This window comes from Canis lupus, chromosome 20, assembly GCF_003254725.2.
Source record: "Canis lupus dingo isolate Sandy chromosome 20, ASM325472v2, whole genome shotgun sequence".
Lineage (NCBI taxonomy): Eukaryota > Metazoa > Chordata > Mammalia > Carnivora > Canidae > Canis > Canis lupus.
This window is the reverse complement of record NC_064262.1, coordinates 273,295-285,743: the sequence shown is the minus strand read 5'-3', so window position 1 is coordinate 285,743 and position 12,449 is coordinate 273,295. Positions and strand designations below refer to the sequence as shown.

The window sequence follows — 12,449 nt, the reverse complement described above, 5'->3', positions numbered from 1 at the left end:
AGGAGACTTGGACTTGAGTCATAGCTTTCTTTTAAGTTTCAATGTCCTCATCACTACTTTTGAGAGAGGTCACTTGGAATCCGCATGATTCCTTCCAGCACTGACATTTTGGGAATCTCTGAGTAGTTAGACTAGGTCAGTCTCAGAATTGGGGTCCCTGGATAGTCCTGTTGAGACAACACTGCTGAGACTTTAAATATATACTGTCATGGTGTTCAGGCAAGATGAAGCACGAAAGAGATGAACAAGTGGAGGAGAGATGGCAGTGGTCATGTGTGGAGCGTGGAGTTCTTACCATCCCTACACCCAGATAGAATCTTGAACTTGTTTAACATTTCAAATCATAACATTTACTGAACCCCCTCTATGCTAAGTACTTTGTGGAATCCACATATGAATACTATGGGCCTTGCTCTTGGGAGCTTAGAGCTTAATGTGTACTTGGAAAGAAGAATGACACAGACATACACCAGTTAACTTTAGTATAAGGCAACTCTAGTTCATATTACAGATTTGTTACGGTGGCTTTTTTTTTTTTTTTTTGAAGTACAGGAATTTCTGTATGATCAAATCTGTCTGCTTTTGTTATGATGTCAGGCTTGTTTTAGGCTTTTTGCTTCCTGGGATCAAATTATCCCCTGATTTTTTTCTCCCAGTTCTTTTCTTTTATTTTTTTTTTCTTTTCAATTTTGATATTTCATTCATTAGTCTCTCTGGAATTTTTCAGGTATTCCCTCTTAGTCCTCGATCCGTTGCAGCTAATCAGTAACCAAGGACCATGTGACCACTGCTCACAGAGACTTGATCATGCAGGTGATGATGGTGAATTAGAGGAATACGACCTCCCAAGGTAAAACTACTTTCTCTCTCTTTCTGGGAATATGACCCTGCTCTTTGTGAGTTTCTCATAGCCTGCACTGAACATGGTCCTAAGATCACTCACCCATCAGTCTCAGGGATTTGTAGGTTGGAGATTTGTGGAGCCTCATTGGTTCATTTGCCAGTTGTCTGAGATTATGCTTTTATGCACAGTTGCTTGGATACCCCTGGTGTCCTCCTGGCCCTGTGGTCTCATCTGTCCCTCCTCCTAGTTCTCTAGCCAAGAGTTCGCCTCCCTGCACACATATCAGTGCCTGGGAATTCTTTCTGAGGGAATTTCCCATTCAGTCAGACAGAGGACAAGTAGTTTTTCTTTTGACCAACCTCTCCTTAGACCAGCCCTCCCTGGTCTTCTGATAAGTCTTGTTTCTTTCTCAGGTCCCCAGAACCACATTGGGCTTCCTTTTGGCACATCCTTGTGCATTTCTCTTTCTCCCTTCCTGCTTTTCTAGCCAAAATCTCTATGTCAGTGAGCTTATACATTTGCATGACTTCCTTTGTCCCCTCTGTCTTACTCTCAAATTTGCATTCTTGACATATTCTTCCTCTTCTCATCTAAAGTGTTTTCCTGTTCTTCATCTTCCTTAGTGACATGACCATTGTTGATATTCAGACCTGGATCTGGTAACTTTGAATTCTTTCTTTTAGTCATCCTCTGTATCCAATCTGATATAAGTATATGCTTTCCTGGAAATAGCTAGATTTCATCCTTCTCTTTCCTATCATTATCCTGGACTAGGGTCTCACTATCACATTCATTTATTCATTCGTTCAACAAACATTTATTGGGCACCTAGAAAGTGGCAGACCCTCAGTAGAGGGGTCATGAATACTGCATTCCTAAAGTCTCCCCACTCATTTCCCTTCCTCCATTCTTTCTTGCAGTTCTATTCCATCTGGGCTAATCTTCCTAAAGCATTCTTTTTTAAAGAAACACGTTTAATTCAAGTATAGTTGACATACAATGTTATACCCTAAAGCGTTCTTTTCCTCATGCCATATCTAGGAAGGATGATGTGAAATTTATTGTCCAAACTGGGATATTTTTGTGAGTTCAGGAGGCCACTGATTTATAATCATGCTAGAATAGCAGGTATAAGCCAGCTCTGTTCTGGGACATCTGAGATATATGAACGCTCTACTCCTAGGTGGCATCTCTTGATTCTGTTTTCTTCAGTTTGCAACTCGTGGGATAACCAGCTGCCTCTGTCCTGTTTTCTACTCCGTGGAGCTGAGAGAATTATTAATGTGCTGGGGTGTGGAGGGAAGTTTGAGAACTAGGGGATATGAATAGCAATGCTCAAAAAACTGTGTTATTGACAAGTGAGAGTGAGACAGGAGAACAGCAAGGTAGAAAAAAGAATGTAGACTGGGGAAAGAAAACGATGATGACGGGATCCCTGGGTGGCGCAGCGGTTTGGCGCCTGCCTTTGGCCCAGGGCGCAATCCTGGAGACCCGGGATCGAATCCCACATCAGGCTCCCGGTGCATGGAGCCTGCTTCTCCCTCTGCCTGTGTCTCTGCCTCTCTCTCTCTCTCTGATGACTATCATAAATAAATAAAAATTTAAAAAAAAAAGAAAACGATGATGGTAAATACTTATTTCCCATTGACCATTAAATTATATCCATATATGCCCCATAATTTCAGTGTTCTGACTCCTATAACTTCAGGCAACTTCTTTCATTCCTTCATTTGTTCATTCAAACAAAAATTTTTTTGATTCCTACTGAATGCCGGGACTGTGCTAGTTGCTGGGAAGACAAAGGTGAAGAAAATGGACAAAATCCCCACCATCATGAAGCTATGTGATACTGTAATCTCACACTTATTTCTGAGTACACTGGCCCTGTGCAATCTTTTTTTTTTTTTCTGCCTTTCCACAAGCTTCTTTTGGAGGAAATAATTTCATCTTCTGGGGCTCATCCAAAGGTGTGCGTTCTTAAAGTACCTTTCCCCAAAGGGATTCAATTCAGTAAATGTCCCCTTCCCTCTTACCCTTCACCTGTTGATTGGGTACTTTATAAATCTTAATTTGGCTTCTTCATTTTTCACCATTTACTCCACTGTAAGCTCCTTAAAGGTAGATGCAATACTTCATGCTTGTATTAGTGTGCTCAGGCTGCCATAATAAAATCCCACAGACGGGCAGTGTAAACAACAGACATTTCTTTTCTCACAGTTCTGGAGCCTAGAAGTCCAAGATCAAGGTGACCACCTGATTCAGTTTCTGGTGAGGACTCTCTTCCTGGCTTATAAATGGCCACCTTCTTGTTGTGTGCTCAAATGGCTATCCTCAGTTTATTGGGAGGAGGAGAGGCAGAAATGGAAGCAAAAATGAGCTCTCAAAAAAAAAAAAAAAAGGCTCTCCTATGTCTTCTTATAAGGACACACTAATCTTGTCAGGTCAAAGCTCCACCCTCATGATCTCATTTAACCTTAATTTACCTCCTTAAAGGTCACATCTTCAAATATAGTTACATTAGACATTAGAGCTTCAACACGTAAATTAGGGATGAGGGGGACACATTCAGTATTTAACAATCCTTTATTTTTAATATTTTTTAATTGAAGTTTGGTTTGCCAGCATATAGTATTTTTTTTATTTACATTCAATAATGGTATTTATTTCTTTGTGACAGAGCCATGTAAATACCTAGCTATTAATATTTTCCATGAACACCTCTTTCTTGAAAGCCACGAGACTAATCTTTTCCACAGCAGCCTTTGACAGTAGAATAGTTACTACAATAGCTAACTGGGAAGCTTCAGATCAGTCATGCCTAGAAATGAGACAAGCTGGGGCTGGCTTCAAGGCATTATCTCATTCTGAATCCTTATTATGTCTTGTTCTCATAATTATGAAGATCCATTCTCAAGTTGGGAAGTCATTTCCCAACTTTTCATAAAAAATACTATAAAAAGAATTAAAAAATAATGCAAGTTGGCAGAAGACAATTTGCTAGCAAAATGAGAGGCCTCTATAACAGTAAATATATAAACTTACCACCTTTTCATCCATCCATTCATTCATCCACAGTTATTTTCTACCTTTCCGCAATAATGCTTTTTAAAATTTTCCCTGTGTTAGATCCAAAACAGAGATGTGTACAGAGTAGAATGCTCAGTAACTACTACTTTAAGACATGTATGAAAAAAAGAGTTTTAGAGAAGATTGCAAATGGAAAAGAAATTCAGAAAGAACCATCAACTTTCCCGGAGAGAACATTGGAAATGGCTTCACTTTCTGTCCCACCCTGCTCTGCAGGCACCTGGCTTCTCACTGAGTTTCTTCCTTATTGATTAGGAGAGGTAACAACAGCTGGATGTGTTCAGTATCCTGGCAAGAATCCACCCTTCAACCACCATTTTCTCTGCGTTTATATCTTGAGCACAGATTTGTATATATGTGTCCCTGTATGGCATCAGTGGCACCTATATTCCTGAAATATGAATTCTAATCTCAATTGGAAGTTCTCTTCCTTTCTTGCTGATCTTGAGCACTGAACCACTGGACATGCTTCTCCTTTAGAGAGTGTGACTCAGCCTATGAAAAAGCTATGAGACCATGGAAACTGGTCAGACTTTTTTGAAAAGCAATAGGCAGCATTGCAAAACAATTTCATTCCTTCTGATCCAATAACTCCTTTGTGGAACTTTTATTCTAGGAACATATTTCAATTGGAAGAAAACTTTATCCAAAGTGACAATTGAAGTGGTTAAACCTCAGGGAGCAACAGAAATGTCTAACACTAGCAAAATTGTAGGTAAATTATAATGAATTCAACTGGTAGTATATTTTATTTTCATAAAATGATCTTATGATGATAAAAAACTAACGTGGAAAGTTACATATGAAATTTAAAGAGATAGAATGCAAAATTATATCTACTGTATATTTGTAATTGTATAACTATACATATGGACAAATTTGAAGAGGAACATGGTAAAAGGAACATTAATTATGTATTAGTATCATGGGGTCATCTTTCTGTTTCCTTTATGATTCCAGTCCCCTCCAGATTTGAGATATCCTAGGGTTACCAGTGTGTCCAGAGTTTCATGTTAAACCCACTAGGCAGTTCATGCTCGTTCCTGTCATGGGTTTCATGTATTTGCCCCTTTTGATTGCACTGCCTCCTCCTTTCACCCTTTTGCCAATGTTAGATACTTACATTATACCATGCACAGTCTTATCAGAGTTTCCCCTGCCATGCTTTAGCTAGCCCTGTTCCCCAACTCAGACTCTCAAATTTGCAGTGGATTGAATGATAGCTTATCAGAGTGATAGCTTGGTGAGAAACAGACAGACTGAATGAGTGCATGTGGCTGGATCCAGCTACAGAGCAATCCCTACAGAGTAGGCTGTGGTGTGACTAGGCTCCAGTAGGTTCTGGTACTGCAAGAATAGTGTTCCCCTTTATTAAGACAGAACTTAAAAACAGGGATGTAGCCAGGGGCCTTGTATCTGGACTTTGAACAAAAGACGAATTCTTGTACCCTAAGACCATCCCAGTTGCTGATCTATGAAATAGTTCTTGAGTATCTATTTTGTGCCAGCCATTATATCATTGGTATTAGGGGAATAGGTCAGCAAGAACTAAAAGCCAAACTGTTTTTGAAGAGCTACTGAGGGATGCCTGGGTGGCTCAGTGGTTGAGTGTCTGCCGGAGTCCCAGGATCGAGTCCTACATCAGGCTGTCTGTATGGAGCCTATTTCTACTCCCTCTTCCTATGTCTCTGCCTCTCTCTGTATGTCTCTCATGAATAAATAAATTAAATCTTTTTTTTTTTTTTTTTTTTTTTTTAAGAGGAAGAAGAGCTACTGAACTAAGGATCTTTCAGTTCATTTTTTCTGGGAACCAGGTGGGGAGTTTGATGGCTCCAATTCTGGGAGTAGAATGTGAGACAGGAAGAAATCAGGATGGATTTTATATTATTCATTGCTTATCCTAATGCTGGATCTGTTGGGTTCCTCTCTTATGCCTTTACCTTGGTCTCGGGGTCTACCCTCATTTTTCTCATCTTGCTTTTGATCTGTTCCGCCATCTTTGAACACTTCTTCTTCCATGTGAGACCCTGTGATGTACTACATCTTGTTATCTTTGGATAATTCTCCTTCCTCCAGGAAAAAGAATAGGTAATATTGCAATTTCTGTTTCTTCTGTCAGATGGTGGAACTGGAACTGAGGAGGTATTGATTGCAAAGTATTATTCCTGAAAAATTAGAATCTTGCACTTTTCAAGAGAACTCCACAGAGGTATTTCCCAGGAAGTCAAAATTTAAAAAGCTCCTCTGAAGAGAAAGAGAAGATTCAACAGGCCACTGTGATGTTTCAAGCAAGAGAAAATGAGGAGAAAGACGAGAAATTTCAGACATAAGACAGTTAAAGACAATAAAACACTTACAGAAGTAAGTGAGCAAGAATCTGAAAAAGATGGTAGTCAGTGCTTGGATCCTATAACAAGCAGGAGAATTCAGGCTGAAAAGAAACAGTATGTATGTACTGAGTGTGGGAAAGCTTTTAGTCAGAGTGCAAACCTTACAGTGCATGAGAGAATCCACACAGGAGAGAAACCCTATAAGTGTAAGGAGTGTGGAAAAGCCTTCAGTCATAGCTCCAACCTTGTTGTTCATCGGAGAATCCACACTGGACTGAAGCCCTACACATGCAGTGAATGTGGGAAATCTTTCAGTGGTAAGTCACACCTCATTCGGCACCAGGGAATCCATAGTGGGGAAAAAACGTATGAATGTAAGGAGTGTGGGAAAGCCTTTAGTCGGAGTTCAGGTCTTATTTCACATCATAGAGTTCACACTGGGGAGAAGCCCTACACTTGTATTGAATGTGGGAAAGCCTTTAGCCGTAGTTCAAATCTTACTCAACATCAAAGAATGCACAAAGGAAAAAAAGTTTACAAATGTAAGGAGTGTGGGAAAACATGTGTTTCTAATACAAAGATTATAGACCATCAGAGAATTCACACAGGGGAGAAGCCTTACGAGTGTGATGAGTGTGGAAAAACTTTCATTTTAAGGAAGACCCTTAGTGAACATCAGAGACTTCACCGTAGAGAGAAACCTTACAAATGTAATGAATGTGGGAAAGCTTTTACTTCTAATCGAAACCTTATTGATCATCAGAGAGTTCACACTGGAGAGAAACCCTATAAATGTAACGAATGTGGAAAAACCTTCAGGCAGACTTCTCAAGTTATTTTACATTTGAGAACCCATACTAAGGAGAAACCCTATAAATGTAGTGAGTGTGGGAAAGCCTATCGTTACAGCTCGCAGCTTATTCAACACCAGAGAAAACATAATGAGGAGAAAGAAATCTCATAAATAAAATATATTGTTGGTAGTAGTCCTAATTGCTACTTTTTATAAAAGCAATTTTTCATTATTATCAACTTAATTCAGTTTTTAAGACTCCATGCAGGGAAAGTAACCAGAAACAGACAAAGATTAACAGAGGGATATTCATGCCAGCATCATATATAACAAGGAAGAGAACTAGATTTTCAATAGGACGTGGTTTAAATGAATGATAGTCTATCTACTTGATGGTTTTGCAGCCATTATATAAACATCTTTAAAGAATATTTAATGCCATGGGGGAAAAATTTGTATAAAACAGAAGATAGAGAAAAAACAAGTTCGATCCAAATATTTGAAAAGCATTTACATATAGTAGAGAAATGGTTATGAAATAATACCAAACCAAAACATTGACAGTGATTATCATTGGGTGATAGAATTATAGGCTATTTCTATTTTCTTCTTTATACTTTTCTATGCATTTTAGATTTTCTACAATGAGAACATACTACTTTTATATTCAGGAAAGAAGTATAGTACTTTTTTTATTTTTTATTTTTTATTTATTTTTTTTAGTAATAAATTTATTTTTTATTGGTGTTCAATTTGCCAACATACAGAATAACACCCAGTGCTCATCCCATCAAGTGCCCCCCCTCAGTGCCCGTCACCCATTCACCCCCACCCCCTGCCCTCCTCCCCTTCCACTACCCCTAGTTTGTTCCCAGAGTTAGGAGTCTTCATGTTCTTTCTCCCTTTCTGATATTTCCTACCCATTTCTTCTCCCTTCCCTTCTATTCCCTTTCACTATTATTTATATTCCCCAAATGAATGAGACCATATAATGTTTCTCCTTCTCCGATTGACTTACTTCATTCAGCATAATACCCTCCAGTTCCATGCACATTGAAGCAAATGGTGGGTATTTGTCATTTCTAATGGCTGAGTAATATTCCATTGTATACATAAACCACATCTTCTTTATCCATTCATCTTTCGATGAACACCGAGGCTCCTTCCACAGTTTGGCTATTGTGGACATTGCTGCTAGAAACATCGGGGTGCAGGTGTCCTGGCGTTTCATTGCATCTGTATCTTTGGGGTAAATCCCCAGCAGTGCAATTGCTGGGTCATAGGGCAGGTCTATTTTTAACTCTTTTCCAAGATCTATAAAGAACTTATTAAACTCAACACCAAAGAAACAAACAATCCAATCATGAAATGGGCAAAAGACATGAACAGAAATCTCAGAGAGGAAGACATAGACATGGCCAGCACGCACGTGAGAAAATGCTGTGCATCACTTGCCATCAGGGAAATACAAATCAAAACCACAATGAGATACCACCTCACACCAGTGAGAATGGGGAAAATTAATAAGGCAGGAAACCACAAATGTTGGAGAGGATGCAGAGAAAAGGGAACCCTCTTACACTGTTGGTGGGAATGTGAAATGGTGCAGCCACTCTGGAAAACTGTGGAAGTTCCTCAAAGAGTTAAAAATAGTACAGTATTTTTTAAGTGCAACCAGAACATGTTCATTTTCACTTGACAGTGTTATGAAAGGCATGGAGAATATGGACCCTAAACTCATGGGATTCCACCCTAATACTGGTACTTGGTAGCAGTGGAACCATGAGCAAATCACTTCCTTTTAGAGCCTGTTTACTGTTTGTTAAATAATAAACACTAGTCATTGGTCTTTGCAGTTTTAAAATAAGCTGGCTGTATAGTTGTCAGCTGTTAGGTTAAAAGAACAGCAAAAATTTACTACATTCTCCTCTCCACAGTTGTAGAAGGATGTACAGATAATAGAGGCTTTATTTTTTAGGTATATGTCTACAAAACCAGAAAAAAATGTCCCCTTATGAAATTGAAACAATTGCAGGTTCAAAACTGTAAAGATGCAATGAGCATAATCTAAAACTAGGGGAAGACTCTGCCTTCTCATGTTATGTATAGTTTAGTAGCTAAAGGTGCAGACTTTGGAATCAGAGATAGGTGTTCTGATCCCAGATCTACCTCTCACCAACTTGTCAAGGTTGGTCAGGAAGTGAGGAAATGCTGAGTCTTTCTCCCTTTTATCATCTATAAAAACCTTTCTTAAGAGAAGGGAGGGATGCTGTGCAGTCAGTACTACAGGTGCTTACTAGCTTCCTCTGCATGTCTTTAAGTCCAGCCCTTTGAGAAGGCCTTAAACCAGTATTTTAAACTTCTAAGTCCTTGGCTCAAAATCCACCTGGGAACACTTAGAAAGAATCTGCCCATTTTTAAATGCAGTTGCCCCTCTTTCTTTGTATATGGTGAATTCCTAAGCCTAATGTCATTTGTTTTATGCATATAAGGATTATTGTTATCCCATTCAATTCTTATAACATTTGTACAAGATAATTGTGTCTTGGGGTTAGGTGACTGGCTACTTAGTGATTGGAGTCAGGATTTGAACTCAGATCTGAGGTTTAAGTCTGTGCTTTCTTCATTATACCACAGTGTCTCTGCCCACCGTGATGGTTCTATATGTGAGCAGGAGACCAGTTGTGATTCTCCTGAGTAGACACCTCTGTGAAAGGACATTGTATCTAAATAATTATTTGATCATGGTTTCATAAGGAAGATGCTATCTGTCTTCCCTAAGTTTGATTTATGGCTTGTCCCTGCACCTTGTAATTTAGTTTTAAGGATTATATATTTCTTCCTTGCTGTTACTGGAGACAAGGAAGCAGAAGGTTGTAAAGGGTATAGTGTGAAAAGAGATTGTTTGGTTTTGTCCTATTTTTATAGGATTGGTACATGGAATTTTGTGATGTAATAGTCCATCTTTGTTTGCGTGGTTATTCAAAAGAAGGTTGCTGGATTCAGGGATAGGACTGTTATATCACTGTTGAATAGGCACTTCCCTAAGAGTCTATGTGGACACAAGGGTAGAATAACCCACATATGGCAGTGGGTTACACTACTATAACACTAAGGGTCCTTCCATCATTTTCCTCTTGTCACATGTCCTTCTAAAATTAAGGGAGGCATTTGTAATTAGCATCCCATGCCTTTTGTTATGCCAGCCATCCTCACCTGCTGATTACCTATGTAGAAACTCCATTACTGATGTCTACTGGTGGCCGAAACTAAGAAAACAGTCAGTTGGCTTCTTTATACCTGTCAGAGGTTGTATTTTGAGCATTTATTATTACTGAGCAGAGTTGTTGATGCTTCCTGTATTACTGAGTAGGTATTCTCTAACCAAAACAATTTCCTATCACTGTGTCATAGTGCCTGAGATTCTTCCTTCAAATAGGCTCTCTTTTTCATCTTAAAAGACTTTTGTGATCTTCAAAAGTAAATACCTTCTGGAAGGATGCTGTGCCATTTCAAACCCAGAAATCTGAATACAGATCTTCACTTATCTTACCCCAGGCAAGGTAAGATAATAGACGCTCACCCGTTTTCTAAGCTGATACTTTTCTCAAGCTGCACAGGTAAATGCTGATAAGTGGTCCTCATACCCTTTCAGATAAATATTCCGTAGTATAATGTGAACTGATCATCCACCTTCCTCCAGGGACACTTTCAAGACTACCAGCTGTTTACTTCAGTCAGACTTGAATTATGTAGTTCTTATCATACTTTCAGGCTTTTTCATGACACACTCTGCACTCAGGATGTCTCTGTGTTTTTTCCAGTTACCTGTGCTAATGGAAACCAGTGCCTCCTCTGCGGCCACTCATTTGTTAGTTTTGGTCTCCCTCAACCCTGAGTTTATTTCCATTTTCCCCTATTTTCCATCAAAAACCCATTGCTAGACTACTGTGTATTGCCTATCCCTTTTTATGTTATCTACTGGCTTCTTGTGCACTCACACTTATTCATTTATGTTTTTAGTACCCTGAATATTCTTGAGGAATATGAAGAGGTGATATTTTTTAGCCACAGACATCCTGGTTGTGTAGAATTGCTCTTGTGTGGAATAGGAATATATATGTATCCTTTTAGTTGAGAAAGTGTGAAATAAAATCTCATTTTTTATAGCCTTGATTGAAGAGAAATATGAAAGACAAAGAATCTGCATAGAGAGAAGAGTTTCTCCTTAGGTTTAGAGATATAATATGTTATTGGTGGTGTGTACTGTATTAGGTCTTACTTGGAACTGAGAAGAAAATCAAACCAAAAAGGGGCTTAAATAGCTGAATAATTCTGTTGCATTTAAATCCTATAAGACTAAATTTTATTTTAGTTCGGTATCCTCAGTGACAGATTTCTTTTTTTTAATTTTTCCATTTAATATAAATAAATAAAATAGTATGCTCGTGTTGTTAGATTGTTTTCTGAAACTGATTGTCTTTAATCACCTCTGATGTTATAAAACTGTTTTTGCAGGACATAGTTATAATTCCTCCAATAAATTCTGTTGTCATTCACTTGTTATAAATACCACTGAATTTTTTTATCTTGTTTCCTTTGTTCAGAGTGGGAAGAAAACAGTTCAGTTTGCTTTTCTTTAAGCAGCTGTTTTTGGAATGATGTGATTTTGCTTGTTTCTGATTTAAACGCAACACAAAGCTTGTTCTTTTCATACTCCTACTACATAAATCAGAGCTCCCTAGCCAACAGAAAGTGTCCTATAATTTCCTTAGAGGAATTGTTTAGCCAATTATTATCCGAGTCCCTTTCTCTGGGCCCATCTGTGTTTCAAATCTTTACCATTCCGTAGACCTCAGATGGCTATATAAAACCAGCCATGTTCCCTGAAGTCTGTTTCTGCTCCAGAAAGTATGTTTGTGAGTGGTATAAAGTGGTATAAAGGAGATAGCAGACTCCTTTCTGGGCATCATAGATAAGGACCTGACTAGTTCCCACTCTTCCCACTGACCATTTAAATGTACATGGTACAGTTTGACCACAGGGATTGTAGACATGCAAAAGCTATAACCAGTCTCTGAAACTAAGGCCAGTGGATTCCAAATTTGGGAACCACAGGAGGTAAAAGCACACACACAGATCAATTTCCAAGGCCCGCCAAATGTGGGCCAAGGTCCAGGAGTCTATATAAAACAACACTTTTGCAGTGGGAATTGAAAATTTTTCATTAGGAGCCTTGACTCTTTACCTCACTACTGTGATGATAGTCCATTTTTCCCTCAGAAGAACCTATAAATTACAAAATTATTAAGACATATATCAAAGTTTGTATAACCATGACAAATTAGCAACCAGTTTATGGAGTATGAAACAAAATGCTGTCACATTTGCAGTC

At 38.7% G+C, this 12,449-nt stretch overlaps 2 protein-coding genes across 3 annotated transcripts in view; both read left to right on the top strand.

Moving 5' to 3' along the window:
- The first annotated feature begins 721 nt into the window (after positions 1–721).
- ZNF660 (zinc finger protein 660) lies at positions 722–11,613 on the top strand. Of its 2 annotated transcripts, XM_049098157.1 has the most exons (3): positions 733–850; positions 3,062–3,112; positions 6,051–11,613. In XM_049098157.1, the coding sequence occupies exon 3, from the start codon at positions 6,230–6,232 to the stop codon at positions 7,223–7,225; it is 996 nt and encodes a 331-aa protein (XP_048954114.1). In that variant the 5' UTR covers positions 733–850; positions 3,062–3,112; positions 6,051–6,229; the 3' UTR covers positions 7,226–11,613. The 2 variants fall into 2 exon arrangements, with proteins under 2 accessions (XP_025303281.1, XP_048954114.1); XM_025447496.3 differs by lacking the exon at positions 3,062–3,112 and having other exon boundaries at positions 722–850.
- Positions 731–12,449, top strand: part of ZNF197 (zinc finger protein 197) — a 49,363-nt gene continuing 37,644 nt past the window's right edge. The window contains exon 1 of the mRNA XM_025447387.3: positions 731–850. The gene's annotated coding sequence lies outside the window, so the exon portion shown is untranslated. The remainder of the gene's footprint in view (positions 851–12,449) is intronic.

Bases quoted from the DNA above. Each gene is read 5' to 3' on its own strand.
- ZNF660 (XM_025447496.3), top strand. From the start codon at position 6,230: ATGAGGAGAAAGACGAGAAATTTCAGACATAAGACAGTTAAAGACAAT.